The 21,008-nt window shown below is 37.2% G+C and overlaps 1 protein-coding gene across 1 annotated transcript in view; it reads right to left on the bottom strand.

Moving 5' to 3' along the window:
- The window catches only part of LOC150089150 (solute carrier family 15 member 4-like), a 78,879-nt gene that overhangs the window by 37,165 nt on the left and 20,706 nt on the right, over positions 1-21,008 (bottom strand). The window contains exon 4 of the mRNA XM_090389513.1: positions 10,443-10,550. Within this exon, the coding sequence (XP_090245639.1) occupies positions 10,443-10,550 (108 nt within the window). The remainder of the gene's footprint in view (positions 1-10,442; positions 10,551-21,008) is intronic.

Genomic DNA, 21,008 nt, shown 5'->3' with positions numbered 1-21,008 from the left:
TAAGAAAAATACATACAGTAATCACTTATTTTCTTCTGCACCTTCTTCCGGCTGATAATTTTGTTTTCAACATTTGTTTGGAGTGAAGAAACCATCGAAAGTCCTTCAGTATCTTCTTCAGTGGCGAAAAACATTTTTAAACAATTGATTTGTATGAGGGCTTCTTCCATTTTCATCGGTGGTTCGTCGTTAATATGTTCTTTGACAGAATGACCTCCTTCCATTTCTTCATCCTCATGAGGAACTTCTTGAAAAATATCGATGATAATGTCGTTGATATCTATAGCACCATCTTCTGTAGTGAGGTTCGAGTCTATATCTTTGTAACCAGGGTCACTTGTAGCTGAAGCATCATACATTATCAATAGATGTTGAAGTTCTTGTTCTTCTTGTTGCTCCACATTGCTGTTCACAACTTCAATTTTTGCATTTGAGAAGCCAGACTTTACAAAACAGTTCACGACAGTTTGTTTTCTAATTGCATTTACTGAAGAGGAAATCCATTGAATCGCATCTAGGATGCTGATTTTCTTTGCAAGGTCACTCGCACATGTTACATCATTCATGTTTGCAATGAGATATCTTAAAACACGTTTTCTGTAGTGAAGTTTAAAATTTTTTATTATCCCTTGATCCAAGGGCTGACACTCTGCAGTTGTGTTTGGTGGCAGAAAAACGATTTGAATGTTGGACAATTCAATGTGCGGGTGAAATGCAGCATTATTCATGAAAAGAATAATTTTTCTGTTTTAACGAATCATGTTTTGGTTAAAGTGACTTATCTATTTGCTCATGATATCTCGTGTCATTCACGCTTTCTTATTAGACTTCCAGTCAACATTACAAAGATTCAACTTTATGCCCTTGAAACAACGAGGATTTTGTGCTTTTCCTATAACAAGAGGTTGTTCAAAGTCTCCCAGCATATTTGTACACAATAGTACAGTCAAGCGTTCCTTAGAAATTTTTCTGCCCTGGCAATTTGTTTTTTTAGACTCACTGTTTTTTCAGGAAGAGCTTTAAAAAACAACCCTGTTTTGTCACAGTTGTAAATATCCTTAGCTTCAAAATCACGACATAAATCTTCCAATTTGACAGTCCACTCTGTTACAACCCCAGTATTAGCAGATCCATCTTCACCACTTACGGTTTCCAAGAAATTTTATGCCGAGTTTTGAACTTGTCTAGCCATCCCACAGAAGCTTTGAACTCATTTACTCCCATAGATTTCGCAACCTCCAAAGCCTTTTCCCTAATAATAGGCCCATTAATGGGAATTTTTTTAGCACATGTGCGACAAAACCACTCATATGTAACATTGTCAATTTGAAGTCCAACAGTTTTCGGGAATGATTTTTGAACCTGATAATTTCTGTATTGCCAAAATTGTTTGAGCAGTTCATTTTTTTTCTTTAGGATGTCGCTTACCTGCGTCTTCCCAATTTTGAATTTTGCAGTGAGATTGCAAACACTATTTTTTTCCCGATCATACGCATTAATGAGTTCGACTTTATCTTTTAAAGTTAAATGTTTACGAGAAGACATTGTGCACTTCACACGACACTGAACAAAACTGAAAACTGAAACTCAAAAGATGAAAGACCAATTCCCCCCCCGCACACACCGAATTCATCAGAAGTTTTACACGTGCCTTAAAATTCTTCAAAAAGGGTTTAGAACCACGACACGTAAACCTTGATAAAATTCAGAGAATCGGAAATAGAAAATCAACACACGATTGAGGCAATACGTGGAAGAAAAGGTCCTAGAAAAAGGGCAGTGAGCTCGCCCGCTGTCCATTATGGGGAGATCAAATTAAATGCTAATCTAAACGAAACAGTGCAGATTGCCTGTCCGCTACAGAAAATTTCCGCTAGACAGAAGCTGAAAACACGTTAAAACCAATAGAGGAGAGTTGGGGAATTTGAAAATGTCCGTTAGGAGAAATTTCACTGTATTTATTATTTTTATATGAAATCTCCAAACACAAAAAAGCATTAGAACCTAAAGTATTTAGTACCACATATGGATTGAAGATGGATAAGAATTATTTACATACATATTAGTAATATTAAATTATTCATGCTTTAAGAACACAAGGAAGTAGCAAAAATTGTTCAGACTTTCTACCTTCCATCTGTAAACAAATTTCGGGGATACTGGAAAGTTCCTGAAGAGAAGAATGCACCTAGCCATGTATTCTGTCAAACACAATTCATCACAACTCAAGTGACACCCACCAATGTTGTCTAGGCCTTTCTTAATATTGTATTCCAACCAGAACTCCTGAAATGACAGCTTGACCTTGCTGTTCAGTTTCAACAAGTACAGTGAAACTTCTCCTAACGGACACCTCTCGTTAATAGACATCTCTCTACAACGAACATTTTCAAATTCCCCAACTCACCTCTATTGGTTTTAACGTGTTTGCAGCTTCTGTCTAGCGGACATTCTCTGTAATGGACGTGGACAGGCAATCTGCACTGTTTCGTTTAGATTAGCACTTAATTTGATCTCCCTATAACGGACAGCGGGCGAGCTTACGGCCCTTTTTCTAGGAACGTTTCTTCCACATATTGCCTCAATCGTGTGTTGATTTTCTATTTCCGATTCTCTGAATTTTATCAAGGTTTACGTCGCGGTTCTAAACCGTTTATCAAGAATTTTAAGGCACGTGTAAAACTTCTGATGAATTCGGTGTGTGCAGGGGGGGGGGAATACGGTCGGCCTTTCGTCTTTCCAGTTTCAGTTTTCTTCAGTGTCGTGTGAAGTGCACAATGTCTTCTCGTAAACATTTAACTTTAAAAGATAAAGTCGAACTCATTAATGCGTATGATCGGCAAAAAAATAGTGTTCGCACTCTCGCTGAAAAATTCAAAATCGGAAAGACGCAGGTAAGCGACATCCTAAAGAAAAAAAATGAACTGCTCAAACAATTTTGGCAACACGGAAATGGTCAGGTTCAAAAATCATTCCCAAAAACTGTTGGCCTTCAAATTGACAATGTTACGTATGAGTGGTTTTGTCGCGAATGTGCTAAAAAAATTCCCATTAATGGGCCTATTATTAGGGAAAAGGCTTTGGAGGTTACGAAATCTATGGGAGTAAATGAGTTCAAAGCTTCTGTGGGATGGCTAGACAAGTTCAAAACTCGGCATAAAATTTCTTGGAAAACCGTAAGTGGTAAAGGTGGATCTGTTGATACTGGGGTTGTAACAGAGTGGACCATCAAATTGGAAGATTTATGTCGTGATTTTGAAGCTAAGGATATTTACAACTGTGACAAAACAGGGTTGTTTTTTAAAGCTCTTCCTGAAAAAACAGTGAGTCTAAAAAAACAAATTGCCAGGGCAGAAAAATTTCTAAGGAACGCTTGACTGTACTATTGTGTACAAATATGCTGGGAGACTTTGAACAACCACTTTTTATAGGAAAACCACAAAATCCTCATTGTTTCAAGTGCATAAAGTTAAATCTTTTGAATGTTGATTGGAAGTCTAATAAAAAAGCTTAGATGACACGAGATATCATGAGCGAATGGATAAGTCACTTTAGCCAAAACAGAAAAATTATTCTTTTCATGGATAATGCTGCATCTTACCCACACACTGAATTGTCCAACATTCAAATCGTTTTTCTGCCACCAAACACATCTGCAGAGTGTCAGCCCTTGGATCAAGGGATAATAAAAAATTTTAAACTTCACTACAGAAAACGTGTTTTAAGACATCTCATTGCAAACATGAATGATGTAACATGTGCGAGTGACCTTGCAAAGAAAATCAGCATCCTAGATGCGATTCAATGGATTTCCTCTTCAGTAAATGCAATTAGAAAACAAACTGTCGTGAACTGTTTTGTAAAGTCTGGCTTCTCAAACGCAAAAATTGAAGTTGTGAACAGCAATGTGGAGTACCAAGAAGAACAAGAACTTCAACATCTATTGATAATGTACGATACTTCAGCTACAAGTGACCCTGGTTACAAAGATATAGACTCGAACCTCACTACAGAAGATGGTGCTATAGATATCGACGACATTATCATCGATATTTTTCAAGAAGTTCCTCATGAGGATGAAGAAATGTACAGAGGTCATTCTGTCGAAGAACATATTAACGACGAACCACCGATGAAAATAGAATAAGCGCTCATACAAATCAATCGTTTAAAAATGTTTTTCGCCACTGAAGAAGATACTGAAGGACTTTCGATGGGTTCTTCACTCCAAACAAATGTTGAAAACAAAATTATCAGCCGGAAGAAGGTGCAGAAGAAAATAAGTGATAACTGTATGTATTTTTCATAAGATAAAATCATAATATTCATAGCACAATTGTATGTATATTATTTACAAAAATATTGTGCAAAATCTGTATATATTTTAATTTAATTTTACATTAAATGTTTAATGATTTTTCTTTCTTTCTTTTTTTTTTTCTCCCTCAGACTTCTTGTTAGCGGACACCTATCTAACGGACACATTTTCGTTCCCCAGGGCTGTCCGTTAAAGGGACGTTTCACTGTAGTTGTTGCATGGTCTACAGGAGTTAACAGAGTTTGAATATTAATGTCACCTCTTGGTGACAGTAAAAGAGAAGTATTTTTGGAATGAAACATGGGGTGAAACATATATGTTGTCATCCAGATCTTAAATGTTATTAACAGTATGGACAGTATATCAAAAACAAGCACCACCATGCTGCTGAGATTTTATTCCTTACAAAACTCCTTGAGAAAGAGGGAGATAAGCAAAAAAGTTCATTAATTCAGAATTTTAAGATTTTTAAATTAAAAATGGAATAATTAGGAATGACAAATGAGAGACTGCCCACATATGAATAAGAAAGACGATTCACATCACCTACGATAACCCTACTTACAGATATGAAGTAGCGTTAGCATTAGAAGAGGCATTTGATGCAAGAAAGCAAGCTTATGCAGCATCAGCCAAAAAAAAAAAAAAAAACCACTTCCACTTCACCCCTCTGTTCGTTCGAAATACCTGTCCAGCTGAGCCTTAAACTTATTTAGGCTATCAACTTCCACGATAAGGGATGGAAGTCTGTTCCACCAACCAACCACCCACTGGCTAAAGGCAAATTTCTGCACATCTATCCTACATCTGTCTTTCCTCAATTTGAATTTATGCCCTCTCTGGTGATTATTCTGAGCAAGAGGAAGAATCCCATCAGCATTGAGCATACACAAACCATTCAGGGCTTTATACACGTCTATCAGATCACCTCGCCGGTGCCTAGTCTCCAGACACTGTAATTTGCAAAACTTAAGCCTTTCTTCGTAAGAACAACTCTTTGTTCCATTCAATAATCTTGTTGCCCTTCTCTGTACTCGTTCCAGCAGCTCTACATCCTTCTTGAAATGAGACCTCCAGACCTGTATACAGTACTCAAGGTGTGGCCTGACCATTGCCTCATACAAGGGAATAATCACCTCCTTATCCCTGCTAGAAAAATTCCTGTATATTATTGACAAGACACCGTGAGCTACTCTTGCAGCCTGTCTGCACTGCTCAGAAACTTCATATCTGCCTGCACAATTCCCCCCAGGTCCTTTTCATTATCTACCACTGTCAGTGTAGTACAACAGAGTTGATACGTTGCTCTGGGATTGCTGTTTCCCATATGTAGTACTTTACATTTGTCAATGTTAAACTTCATTTGCCACTTCCCAGCCCATCTGCTCAACCTTTCCAGATCCTGTTGCAGCAGCATAGCATCAGTAGTGTCCTTAACAACCCTGCCAACCTTTGTATCACCTGCAAACTTGGACATTAAGCTTGCTATACCATCATCAATATCATTTATAAATACAGAAAACAATAATGGACCCAACACTGAACCCTGAGGGACGCCACTAATAACATTAGTCCACGATGAGCAGTGTCCATTGGTTACCACTCTCTGTCTTCTCCCCCTCAACCATCCCTTTATCGATAGCAGCAATTTGCCTCCGATGCCACACTGCTCCAATTTGTGCAGCAGTCTTCCACGTGCAATAGTATCAAACGCCTTTCTAAGATCCAAATATATAATATCAAAGTTATTTCCTGCATCCAGATCTTTTGTGACTGCATCATAGTATCCAACCAAATTGGTCAGGCAAGACTTTCTCTTAACAAAACCATGCTGTGTCCGAGCTATAACTGAAGCCTTGTCTTGATGATCCCAGAGTGCTTCTTTAACCAGTGCCTCCATTAATTTTTCTGGAACAGAAATTAAACTCACAGAACTATAATTACTTGTGTCAGCCTTTGATCCTCCTTTGTGAATTGGAGTCACAATTGCACATCTCCAATCTATGGGTACCTCCCCTGAGTCCAAAGAAGCTCTCATAATTATGGCTAAGCGTTTGTTTACTTCCTTTTCTGCCTCCTTTAATATAACTGGATAGATCCCATCTACCCTGGGTGCCTTTTTTATGTTTATCCTCAACACTTTCTCCTCCACTTTCCTCTCAGTTATTACAAATTCATCTAGCTCACTGCCAGAGTTTACTTCACCTCTGGCATTCCCCTTCCTGAATAACTCCTCATGTGTGAATGTAGATGTAAAATACTCGTTTAGTTTGTTAGCCACCTGAGCAGGATCCTCAAATGTTGAACTATCAATATCCAGTGGACCAATCTGATTCATCCCTTTCCTTCTAGAATTTACATAGGTAAAGAACTCTTTTCTATTTTTCTTTGCATCGTTTGCCAAGGATTTCTCATAATCTGCCTTTGCCTGCCTAATCTCCATTGTAACTTGGTTACAGACCAGCTTATATCTATCATAGGCTTCCATGTCACCCATTAATTTATATGTATCCCATGCATTTTTCTTCTCTGCCAAATGTCTCATTAGTTCATCTGACATCCATTTTGGCCTAAACCTTGAACAATATTTCTTAGTTGGTATGTAAAGTCTAGTAGCTTCCAAGGTAAGTTCTTTGAATGCTTCCCATTTTGAATTTGCTGTTGGTAACATCATCAGCTGGTCCCACTGTATAGAATTTAAATACTGTCTCAGACCATCTTAGTTGCCTCTACGAAAGCAAAAACCCTTCCCTTTATCCCTGATCGTAGTTACCGCTTTGAGTAAATTCCACTTCAGCATACTGTGATCACTGCCACCTAGTCATTCCTTTATCTGCAGATTCTTAATGCATGAAGAATCACTACTGATAATTAGATCAAGAGTATTACTCCCTCTAGTTGCCTCCCGAACATGCTGATGTAGAAAACAATCATCCAATAAATCCACAAAAGTCTTGCTAGTGTGTGAGTGACCAACCCACAAATTCCAGTCAATATCTGGGAAATTGAAATCCCCCATTATAAGACTCTCTGATTTACTGGCCCATTCTATTTCCCTGTACAGTTTCTTATTATACTCCTCAGAGTCATTAGGCCTATAGCACACTCCTACTCTCAATTTTGATCTCCCAATGCTTATGTCACACCAAACTGACTCGATACTGCACTGTCCAGCGATGTCGACTGGCTTCACTTCCTTGGATTTTATGTGTTTCTTAACTAATCACATAATCCCTCCTCCCTGTCTATCCTTTCTGTACACATTGTACTTCCCAAATTCCAGTTCTGCATTCCTTATATCTGTGTGACACCACGTCTCTTATATCCCAACAATATCTGCCTTTGATGTTTTGAGCAATACCTCAAATTCATCAAATTTATTTACCAAACTCCTAGCATTGGTGTACACACAAGTATACATGCACCTGTTCTTTTTCTTAGCTACCCTAACACAACCCATGTATTTACTTGTACCAAAATGACTCCCAGCAGTCTCTGAATTACCGTGCATCTTGTTTTCCAGGCTGCTGCTAATTCAATAGAAGCAGTATAAGAATCACTTTCACCTCTGCCAGTTGCTACTGTTAATCTATTAGTCCTTGTATCCCCCCAAGCTAGCAGTTTTCCGACCCACCTAATACTGCCTTGATAGCATCAGCAAATATTCTTGCACCCTTTCTATTTAAGTGTATCCCATCCCTCTAGAAGCAGTCTCTCCTGTTAACAAAAACATGTTTAGATACCAAGTTAGCCAAATCTCTCCTGTTAGTCAAAAACATGTTTAGATACCAAGGTAACCTTCTATCTTTCCTCCCATCCCTCACACCAGAGATGTTCAAATGGCAGCCCTCCAGTTGGTTTTGTGACCCATGCACATATTCTTACATTTCCCAAAATGTGTATTGACACTTTACTTCTCTTTTAAAAAAAACAGATAGTAAACCTTGTTAAAAACACTTCACAAAAGTGTTACTAAATATTGCATATAATTTTTCAACTGATTTCACTTGACATCTATTAAATAATTTTTTGTTATTTAATAGATGTCAGGTTAATAGATACTCAACATGTGCTGAAATGTGACTGAAAATAGTCACACTGCAGGCACATCCAGGAACCTCTTACAATATCGAGATTAGTTTCATATACCCACCTTAAAGTCAGACCATGACAACATGATACAGCAAAAAAAATCTACACACACTTCAATGGGTTTGGTGCCCAATAGATGATAAACATGCCACCATCATTTGCCACTTCAGAAGAAGGAAGAAATTATGCACTGAACAGGCATATTCTGTTAACAAGCAGTTACCCACATACACACTCTTTGCTACGAAGCCATTCCAGAGTGATTCCTTGAAATAACAAATTGATTTAACAATAATAATTGTTTGTGTATGCATACAAACTGAATGATGCACCATGTAACCTACTTCATCTAAATCTGTTATACACAGTGGGTGTACAGGTCAGTGTAGCAGTAAAAATCAGTCCACCCTGAATTAATCATCAGTCTACCATTCACTATTTTCTTCCATGCCTATTCTATTTTCTATTACACCAAGCCAGAGTAAGCCCTCTGGCTAGGTGTAATTGTTTATTTTCATGTCTTATCTTCCAACTTTATTAAAGATTGTTCTTGAACACACACAAAATTTCTAACTTGTTCAAATTTGTGGTTATCCAGTCTATGCTGTAAATTTTCTTTGTTTCTAACAAGTTTCATAACTTTTGTTTTTCTGTAACTAATTTTCATGCCAAATTCTCTAACAACCTTTATTTAATTTATTCTGAAATTTTTAAAGATCTTACAAGCTACTATTTAACAGAACATTCACATATAACAATAATCCAATTTTTGCATTTCCCACACTAGACATTAGTAAGAGGCAATAAGGTGCAGCCCTACCTCACTTCAAATTTAACCTTAAACCATTTTCAAATGCTTTCTTTGATCCTCACTGTGGCTTTTCCATTGTTATGCAAATAATTTTTATTCCCCTTAAAAGATTATCCTTTCCATATTTTTCTAAATCTAAAAGAATAAATTTATAGATACTTTATTTTATGCTTTATCAAGATCAAAAAATTCTAAACAAAGATTCTTGTTATATTCCCATGTCTGTATAATTTGTCTTAGTGTAAATAACTGATCCTGACATCCCTGTTTGACCTAAAATCTGGCAGTTCTTGCCCAAATTTACATTCAACAATACTTCTAACCCTCTTCTTTTCTCTAAAAGATATTTGCACAGATTTCATTTGATACACCAGAGTAAAATTAATTGGTAAAAATTATTGCCTCATTCCAATCTTCTGTAACTTGTCCTTTAGGAAAAATCCTCTAGATAATGTGATATAACTATTGGACTACCATTCTTTCCATCTTCAGTATTTCAAGCCTAATTTTATCAATCTGTTTGTTATAAACTGCAAATATTTCTGAAAGAGAAGATCATACTCATTTCTGAAAATAACACTGCTGCAGAATAAAAGTGAAACATTAAATTGAATTCATCATCCAACAAAAACAAAGTATATATATATATATATAAAAAAAAAAAAAAAAGGTTTCTGCAAACTCTTGTAGAGTATAATGAGCTTGCAATCGGACAGCACTGCTCTAAACCATAATATTATCCACACAAATTTAAACATCCCAAATAACTTACTTCCAGGATTCCCAAACCTCATAAAAAATTTTAAGCTAGTTGATGTACTTAAAAATTAAGCTAATTAGTGTCCAAATATTGTTAACTCATGAAGAAATGTCAGAAGTGTTAACATAAGCAACACATCCAATTAAAATCAAATGCATTAAATTTAAATAAACAATTGAACCAAAAAACAAATACAGCATAGCAAGCAATGCAGTTGGCAGGTTTATGAATTATTAATCAATTATTTTGCTGTATTTATTTTGTGGTTTATGTATTTAAAATTTTTTTTTTTTATTTAATCTGAAATGATTTAAAAAAATTTTTATTTCAAACAATAAATTGTCAATTGCATGACTTTATGGTTACACCTCATATACATATTAGGAAGTTGAATAACATTATAAAAAAGCATTTGAAAAAATCATTAATGTCTTCTGTAGGTATACAAAGCAACATATTACCGAAAATTGTTCTGGTGCAGGAGAATATGATGAATTGCAGGTACTACTGGTATTGACTTTAAATGCTAATCTCATGTGAAGCCCCTGTGCAAGATAGGTTGTCTGCATCTGAAAAAATATTAGATTATACTACTTCATATTGAAATGATTCTGTTTCAACAAATTAATTAATATATTGAAATGTTGACAACTGAATAAGAATAAATACTTTCCACAGAGGACTATATTAATTATATGAATAAAAGTTATGAGGTGGGAACATTAATAATCAGAACTTCATTTCTGGCATTAAGAAAAGATGCCATTTATACTGCACATCACAAAGTGAAATAAATGATTCAGTTCAAATTGCATATATTTAGCAACTATTTTAAAAAAAAGCAACACAATATGTATGCATATTCTGTTGCTCTTCTCTGCATGAAGGGTCTTTTCTGACAAAAGAACCTTCATGCTGAGAAGGGGCTGTGCGAGTGAGGCTGAGCCATATGAAATTAGTGATGTAGCAATTACAGAATATTGTTTATTAGAAAAACTTGAGCATAAAGGCAAGTAAGGCTCCTAGAGTTGATGGCATATACCCTGTACTGCACATAACAAAGGATAGAAGGCATGATGTCAAAATTTGACATCATGCCTTCTATCCTTTGATATATGATCTTGCCTAGAAATTGGGGTGTCATCAAAGAACATAGGAGCAGAACATTCTTTTTTTGCAAAGATATAGGACAGGACTGAGTTTTAGAAGGATGAAATCAACTAATTATCTGAAGATCAGCATTTAAGAAATTGGTAGTGGATATCTGAAAAGTTGAAGCTGTTTGAGCACAGCAAGGTTTCTCAAAATGGAAGGTGGAATGCAATGTGCTATCATCAGAAAACTATGGACAGGATTTCCAGTCAATGGAAGAAGGTCATTAATATACAAAAGGAAAAGAGCGGGAGAAAGAACTGAACCTTGAGGAACACCAGAATTGGTGGAGAAGTTAGAAGACAAGAGAGCCATCTACCATCACCCACAGTGGGAAGTCAGAGAAAACCCAATTACAAAAACCAGATGGCAAACGATAAGATGGAAGCTTATTTAGAAGACCTTTATGCCAAACTTCATCAAAAGCCTTTGAAATGTCAAGAGCAACTGCTCAAGTTTCACCAAACTTTTCCAATGAATTTGTCCATAGATGGGTAACATAAGCCAGAATATCACCAGTGGATCGACACTGCTAGAATCTATACTAGTGATTATAGATCACATGGAAGTTTCTAAATAGTTTAAGAGTTGGAGGTTAATTGATTTCTCCATTACTTTACAAAGAGTAGAAGTAATTACAAGGGGATGATAACTGGAAGGGATTTTTCACCCTTTTTTAGAAACTGGTTGGATATGAGCAAATTCCCAAGCAGAAGGGGGGAAAAACACCTTTGGAACAAGAAAGTGAAAAAAGGCAACACAGAAGAGGAGCACATGTTTTGAGAACAACTGGAGAAATACCATTACGACCTGGAGCTTTCTTAGCATCAATATTCATCAAAATCCTTCTGACACCCTTTTGATGGAAGACCACAGGAGGCACGGAATGGAGTGTAGTGGGAATGGTGGGATGCAGTTTACCAAGATCATCAATACACAAGTTGGAAGAAAAATAGGATGCTAGCAGGTTAGCTTTATCTTTGGCTGAAGTGGCAACAGAACCATCTTGTTTTGAAAGAGACAGGAACAGAGATGGGCAAAAGTTGCGGCCATTAGCTTTGGCAAGGGACCAGAATGCTCGACTACCATTTGGACAAGAAGCAAGTTTTCTACTCTTAGCCTATATGAATTCCAGTTTGGACTGATTAATAACTGCTTTACAATTGTTGTGAGCTTTGGCGTAGGCAGAAAATAAATCTGGAGATTTGGAAACAAGCCAATTACGATATGCAATATTCTGTCAGAAAAAGAACATGGGGTTTGGCAGACTGTAAGTGGAAATGGACATCGTTGACATTAGAACTGAGACTACGTATATTTGCAAAATGAACGAGGAAGTGTTTGGGAGGTGTAGATCTTTTTTACAGATAAGTTTGTTCTATTAGTTTGACAATTTGTGGTGTATTCAGTAGTGAAAAAAGGTGGGGGGACATGCTGTATGAAGTAATGAAATTTTAGGATTTTTTACTCTCCTCTCCATACTTTTTTTTTTAAGTAAATATTTTATTAACAAAATTACATAACAATACACACAAATTGTGTACAGACTGTCTATATCTAACAATACTGCATTAAAACTACATTTAATCTATCAATTTCTTTTTTCCATATAATTTGTATGGAAAAAAGAAATATTTGCTGTTTCTAGCTGAGCTGCAGAATTTGAGGCCAAACCAAGCTGCATCACATAGCAACTGCCAAGTTGACTCGTGCACATGGTGTGACCTTGGTGGTTGATCAAGTTCATGCCTGTATAGTTTTACCTAGGTAACAATGGATGACACACAAGGACCAGTATGCTGCTCTCAAATTTTTTATCCATCTCAAAAAAACATCCACTGAAGCATATGAAATGTTAAAAGAGGCTTATGGTGAATCTACATTTCTATATAGCAGGTGGTTTAGAATGTTTAAATGTGGACACAATTCAATCACAAAAATTCAGCAGTCCTGGAGCTGCAACCACTGCTATCACCACAGAAACCATTTACACTGCTTTTCTAATCGTAAGAGAAGATCATTGTATAATAGTAAGGCAACTGACAGAGATGTTGAGAATATCAGTAGAAACTATGCGCAGTATTCTCCATGACCATTTGCATATTTTGTTGTTCAGGTATCAATAGTCTTGGAACCCAGCATGCACATGTCTGTACATGCTGGGTTTTTTTTTTTTTTTATTTATTTATTACTACTCCAAAACAGCCGAAGCCTTACAAAGGAGGGTTCCAAGACTATTCACACCTGAGCAACAGCAAGTTCGCATGGTGGTTTGTCAGAAGCTGCAATGGACGGTTACTGATGATGGTGAGGTACTGCACAAGGTGATAACGGCAGATGAGACACGGCTCATCATTTTAATCCAGAGAGTAAGCAGCAAAACTCTGTTCAAAAAGTCTACATCATCACCAACACCGAAAAAAGCAAACATGGCTTCTGTAGGAAAGGTTATGGTCATCTCTTTTTTTGACATTTAAGGAATGGTTTACAAGTGTGTTGTGCCATGCCATATGACTGTTACGGGACCATACCGCACAACTGTACTGCACGCTTTGTGGGATCGCATTTGTCGCAAACAACCATGACAATGTGAAACCTTGCATTGCTCATACTGTCATCAAGTACTTAGCCAGCATTAATGTCAAAGGTGTTTCTTATCCACCCTACAGCCCTGACCTTGCACCCTGCAATTTTTTTATTTCCAAAGTTAAAGGAGTTGTGAGGAATATCAGAGGTGATTCTCAAATGTGTATCAAAAAATGGTTTCTACCATGTTTTTGAAGAATGGCAGAAACATTGGAGAAAGTTCATTTCATCAAATGGGAACTACTTTGAAAAGGACCAGTAAAACATGGATGATTAATAAAGATATGTTATGAAAAAAAAATTATGATTATTCTTTATTGAATAGATCTCGTATATGTGAACACACCTAAAATAAATAATAAATAACATTCTGATTTGAAAAATAATACAAACTTAACTAAGAATTGAAAGGACTAAACTTATTGAAAAACAGAAGAGACACCTGATTATTAGAAGATTTCAATCAAACAAGAAGAGATGGCAATATTTGTGATATGCATAAGCAAATCACATATATTGCTTCCTCGGCATCAAAAAACAGAGGTTCTCTTTAACTCTTGATGTTTCTTTTCTTCTAGAAAGCTACTGCCTCTGTACAAATTGTAAATCTGTACATTTTGCCTTCAGCCAGCGGATAGTTGATTGTTGGAACAAACTTCCATCTGTTGTTGTAGAAGTTGATAGCTTAAATAGATTCAAGGCAGAACTCGACAAACATTTGGAGCAAGTGGATGGGTGAAATAAGGATTTTTTTTTGGCTGATGCTATATAAGCTTGCTTTCTTGCATCATGTGCCTTTGCTAATGCTAATGCTAAATTCTCCCAACCAATAAATGCTGTTTCCACATTTGGCACCCCAAAAACTTCCCCTATATTGTATTCAAAAGAGAGAGGTCAAGTTAGTTAATGATTCCTTGTTTACAAACTGACTGCGCTACATGTCCCACAGACGTTCAGTGTCTGCTATAAACTGTTTCTAAAGATATTTCGATGAGCATTGTTCTTCTGAATAAGATACTGTAATTCAGCATTTTTCTTTCAAATCAGTCTGAACACATGCCTAAACCAGTCAGTATCCACTCATATTTCAAATATCCCTTCTACTTCTGTTCTTTGGAGCAGCCTTCTTGAAAATCACAATCTATGGAAATTTAAGTTCAGCATCAACAAGTATTTTCTATCTTTTCAAACCACACACACATACGGTATTAGAGTACTATAGGTTCCGATGTTTCATGTTTAAGGTCACCATAAAAATAAAAGTAATCTCTAATGCCTTACAATTTGATCCAACATATGCAGGATATCAAACCGATGATCCTGCATACCCAACATATGCAGGATCATCGGTTTGGCTGAAACAAGAAGAAGAAATGAATCACTTATAAGTTTATCAAATGGAAATCTGCTGTACACCAATGGAAACAGTGAAAGGAGTGAAGGTGGAGTTGGGTTTCTGGTCCATAAAGATTTTAAAAACAACATTTTGGAATTCAAAAGTACATCACCAAGGGTGTCAAGACTAATACTCAACATTTCTAAGAGGTACAAGCTAAAGATTATAATGATTTATGCACCAACATCGAGCCATGATGATGAAGAGGTTGAAGAAATGTACACCGAAATTGAGAGTCTTCTAGATGAGCAGAAAACCCATTACACTATTATTATAGGGGACTTCAATGCTAAGGTTGGAAAAAGGCAAAACAGCGCAGAAAGAGGAACTATAGGAAATTTTGGAATTGGTGAAAGAAATAAAAGAGGTGAAAGACTTGTGGAATTTGCAGAATCTCAGGGACTGTCAGTAATGAACACTTTTTTCAAGAACAGGGTGAACAGAAAGTGGACATGGAAGAGTCCAAATGGATTAACAACTAATGAAATTGACTTCACCCTCACTAACAGAAGATATATTGTGAATGATGTTACCGTCCTGAATAAGGTAAATGTTGGAAGTGATCACAGAATGGCAAGATGTACACTTGATATAGATGTAGGCAAGGAAAGGAAAAAACTGACGAGTAAATAATACAAAGGTCTTTGAGATAACAGAGGAGGAGAAAAAGCAGTATGTACTGGAACTTAAGAACAAGTTTGAGCTTCTGCAGACTGCTCAGGACCAAGATATCGACAAGGAATATTACAGCTTTCTGAAAGTGATAAAGCCCAAGAAACCTATAGGGAAACAGAAATCCAAAGAAGAAAAAATTAGTCAAGAAACACTTGTCATGATGAACCGAAGAAGACAAATGAAGAGCAAGAAAAACACTGACAGGGAGAAAATTGAGTATACTGAGTTATGCAAAGCCATTAGAAAGAGATTCAGAGAGGACATAAGAAGATTTAACACAAGAAAAGTAGAACAAGCATTAAGGGAAAACAAAGGATTTAAATCAGCAGCCATGAGCAGTAATACAGAAAGACAAATGATACTGAAACTGAAGAATAGCGATGGTGTACTTATAAACAGCAGAGAAGGCATAATTCAAATAGCAGAAGATTACTATAGAAAATTATACAAGGAGCGAGGGAATGATACCAGCAGTGGGGAAGATCATTTGCAAAGTAGCAACACATACGACATACCCGATATTCTTCCTGATGAGGTAGAACATGCATTGAAGAAAATGAAGAATCGGAAAGCCCCGGGGGAAGATGAAATTACTGTAGAGTTGTTAAAATTGGGAGGAAGAGACATAACACAAAAACTGGCAAGGCTCTTCACAAAGTGCATTAGAAAAGGTGTGACGCCTAAGCAGTAGAATAATGCAATCATAGTTTTGCTGCATAAGAAAGGAGATAAATCAGAAATTGGAAATTATAGACTAATTAGCTTGTTATCCCACATCTACAAGTTGTTCACAAGGGTCATTACTAACAGATTAGAAAGAATACTTGATGAGAATCAACCGAAAGAGCAAGCTGGCTTTAGGACAGGATTCTCAACTATGGATCACTTTCATGTAATATCACAGCTAATGGAGAAAGCAAATGAATATAAAACACCATTATGCCTGGCATTTGTGGATTATGAAAAGGCATTTGACTCCATACAGCATAAGGCAATGTTTCGGGCACTGGAAAGGCAAGGCATAGATACCCCATATATTATGATTTTGAAGAAAATATATGAGAGTGCTACCTCCTTTATTAGACTAGACAAAGACAGTAGCAAATTTAAAATCGAGAAAGGAGTTCGACAAGGAGACACAATATCTCTGAAGCTGTTTACTGCTGCCCTTGAGGAAGCTTTCAGAAGATTAGACTGGTCGCAGATAGGAGTCAATGTGAACGGAGAGTACCTAAACCATTTACGATTTGCAGATGACATTGTGGTTATAAGCCACGATCCCAAAGAATTAGAGGAAAATCTTAATCAGTTATGCACAGTTAGTAAGGATTTTGGAATAAAGATGAATATGGCTAAAACAAAAGTAATGATGAACAAGTATGCCATGGAAAGGGAAATAATGATTGAAGGAGCAGTAATTGAAAAGGTGGAGTCATATACTTATCTGGGACAAGTTATTAGCTGTAATAATGATAAATGGCTGGAAGGCAAGAGAAGAATAAATTTTGGATGGACAGCATTCAGGAAATATAGTCACATACTGAAGAGCAATTTCCCAGTTTGTCTGAAACGTAAAATAATGAATCAATGTATACTCCCCACCATGACTTATGGAAGTGAAACTTGGGCACTCACCAAAAGAATGGAAGAAAAGCTGAGAACTACACAGTGAAGAATGGAACGAATTATATTGGGAATCAGACTGTTAGATAAGAAGAGAAACACATGGATTAGGCAGCAAACTCAAGTAAAGTAGTAGTAGTAGTAGTGGCACATGATGCAAGAAAGCAAGTGTAGGAGCTTATGCAGCATTAGCCAAAAAAAAAAAAATCACACCATTCCCTCCAAATGCCTGTCCAGTTCCTCCTTAAATTTCTTTAACCTATCAACTTCTACAACGACAGATGGAAGTTTGTTCCAGCAATTAACCACCCGCTGGCTAAAGGCAAATTTCCGCACATCTATTCTACATCTGTCCTTTCTTAATTTGAACTTATGTCCCCGTAGGTTGGTAATCTGAACAAGTGGAAGGATCCCATCAGAATTCAGCGTACTCAACCCATTCAAGGCCTTATAGACCTCAATCAGATCACCGCGCAGGTGCCTAGTCTCCAGCCACTGCAATTTGCAGAACTTAAGCCTCTCTTGGTAAGAGAATCCCTTCATTCCCCTCACCAATCGTGTTGCTCCTCTCTGTACACGCTCAAGCAAATCTACATCCTTCCTAAAATGAGGCCTCCAGACCTGTACGCAGTACTCAAGGCGTGGTCTGACCATTGCCTTATACAGAGGGATAATCACCTCCTTTTCCCTGCTAGCAAAATTCCTATATATCATTGACAAAACCCCATGACCTGCCCTGTCAGCCTGTCTACATTGCTCAGAGAACTTCATATCTGACTGCACAATTACTTCCGGGTCTTTTTCATTTTCTACCACCTTAAGTGTAGTACCACACAGTTGGTACGTTTCTCTGGGGTTACTTCTACCCATATGCAGTACTTTGCATTTGTCAAGGTTGAACTTCAGTTGCCACTTCTTAGCCCATCTGCCCAAATTATCTAGATCCTGTTGCAGTAGCACACTGCCATTACTGTCATTAACAACCCTGCCAACCTTTGTGTCATCTGCAAACTTCGACATTAAGCCTGATATACCTTCATCAATATCATTGATAAATACACAAAACAACAGTGGACCCAACACCGAACCCTGTGGGACTCCACTAATAACATTAGTCCACGAAGAGCAGCACCCATTGATTACCACCCTCTGTCTTCTCCCACTTAACGATCCTTTTATCCATTGTAGCAACTTACCCTTAATACCATTCTGCTCCAATTTGTACAGTAGTCTTCCATGCGCAACAGTGTCAAAAGCTTTCCTGAAATCGAAGTATATGATATCAAAATTATTTTTTGCATCCAGTTCCTTTGTGACCACATCATAATAACCAATCAAATTTGTCAGACAAGACTTTCCCTTAACAAACCCATGCTGTGTTTGAATTATTGCTGCAGTCTTGTCTAGATGATCCTGCAATGCATCTTTAACCAGCGACTCCATTATTTTACCCGGAACAGAAGTTAAACTAACTGGTCTGTAATTACTCGTGTCACCCTTCGATCCACCTTTGTGAATTGGGGACACATTTGCACATCTCCAGTCCGTGGGAACCTCCCCTGAGTCCAAGGATGCTCTCATAATTATGGCTAAGGGTTTGCTTAGTTGCTTTGTCGCCTCCTTTAAAATAACTGGATAGATCCCATCCACCCCAGGTGCCTTTCTTATGTTTAACTTCAACAATTTCTCCTCCACTTTGCTCTCAGTTATTACAAAATCATTAAGCACACTGCTACAATTTGATAACCTTCTTCCATTTTGAAATTGTAATAATTCCTCACGTGTGAATGTAAATGCAAAATACTCATTCAGTTTGTTTGCTATCTGAGCAGGATCATCAACAGTCGAACCATCGATGTCAAGTGGACCAATCATATTCATCCCCTTCCTTTTAGAGTTTATATAAGTAAAGAAATCCTTGCTGTTTTTCTTAGCATCTTTTGCCAAAGATTTCTCGTAATCCGCCTTCGCCTGCCGAACCTCCTTTGTGACCTGATTACAGACTAGCTTATATCTGCCACAGGCTTCTGCGTCACCTGATAATTTATATGCATCCCATGCATTTTTCTTCTCTGTCACGAGTCTCATTAGTTCATTTGATAACCATTTAGGCCTAAACCTTGAACGATATTTCTTAATCGGTATATAAAGTCTAGTAGCTTCCACGATTAATTCTTTGAATGCTTCCCACTTAGAATTTACTGTTTGTAACATCGTCAGTTGATCCCACTGTACAGAATTTAAAAACTGTCTGAGACCACTGTACTCCCCTTTACAGAAGCAAAAACCCTTTCCTTTACCCCTGACGGTAGTTACCTCTTTGAGTAAATCCCACTTCAGCACACTGTGATCACTGCCACCTAGTGGTTCCTTTATCTGCAAATTCTTAATACACGAATGATCACTGCTGATAACCAGATCAAGAGTGTTACTTTCTCTGGTTGCCTCTCGAACATGCTGCTGCAGAAAACAATCATCCAATCAATCCACAAAAGTCTGACTAGTGTGTGAGTGACCAACCCACAAGTTCCAGTCAATATCTGGGAAGTTAAAATCCCCCATTATAAGACATTCTGATTTACTGGCCCACTCTATTTCTCTGTACAATTGTTCATTGTACTCATTCCAGTCATTAGGCCTATAACACACTCCTACTCTCAAAGACATGATGACAGATGGACTAAGAAAATAACAGAATGGTACCCAAGAGGAGCTAGAAGAAAACCTGGAAGACAAAGGCGGAGATGGATAGATGAAATTCATGAGTTTTTGGGCAGTAAATGGATGGCCAGTGCTCAAAACAGAAGGAACTGGAAAGTTGCTGGAGAGGCCTTCATCCTGCAGTGGATTGAAAATGGCTGATGATGATGATGATGATGCAGGAGGCATCCAATACTATCAGTAGCTCGGTTTTGTTGAAGAGTGGAAAGAGAATGAGCAATCTACTACTCTCAGTATATTTATGGTGTCTGAAAGAATCTACCTCTGATTAGCTCTTTTGTCTCTTGCGAAACAAAAAGTTATAAGTATTTATGCCCAGAAAATGGGGAAGAGAGAATGCTCGCGGATTTCACAGTGCCACCACTGTATTAATACCTTCATAACACAAGCCACATGAAAAGCTGTCATGTAGTTGGTTATACTGTCCATGTGAAAACAACTTGACCACCTGATCACAGAAACTGAAGTTGTTCCATATGCACTTCAATCATTATCCCAGAGTAATGATCTTGCTTGTAAAAGGTAAAAAGCGAGTGGTTGTAGAGCAAAGATCAAATGCCGCCCTCTTGCAGTTGCAGGGGTGGGCACAAATGCACATGCTCAAAATATCGCCTGAAAAGACCAAACAAATACTTCTAAAAGGCAATTTGGACATAAAAAGACATCCATAAATCAAAATTAACACAATTACTATAAAAATGGCAACAGAATTAAAATATCTTGGCACGGTCTTTGATTCAAAATTAACTTTTTATCCCCATTTGGCTTACTTGGACGAAAAAGTGAGAAATTATGAAGGTATGATTGCCAGGATCAGTCGAGCAGACTGGGGACTCAAAAGAAAGCCCCTGGCAATCATATACCATGCAATGAT

This window comes from Mastigoproctus giganteus, chromosome 2 (genome assembly GCF_048544385.1).
Source record: "Mastigoproctus giganteus isolate SK-2022 chromosome 2, ASM4854438v1, whole genome shotgun sequence".
Taxonomy (NCBI): Eukaryota; Metazoa; Arthropoda; class Arachnida; order Uropygi; family Thelyphonidae; genus Mastigoproctus; species Mastigoproctus giganteus.
This window is presented reverse-complemented; position numbering and strand designations above follow the sequence as displayed.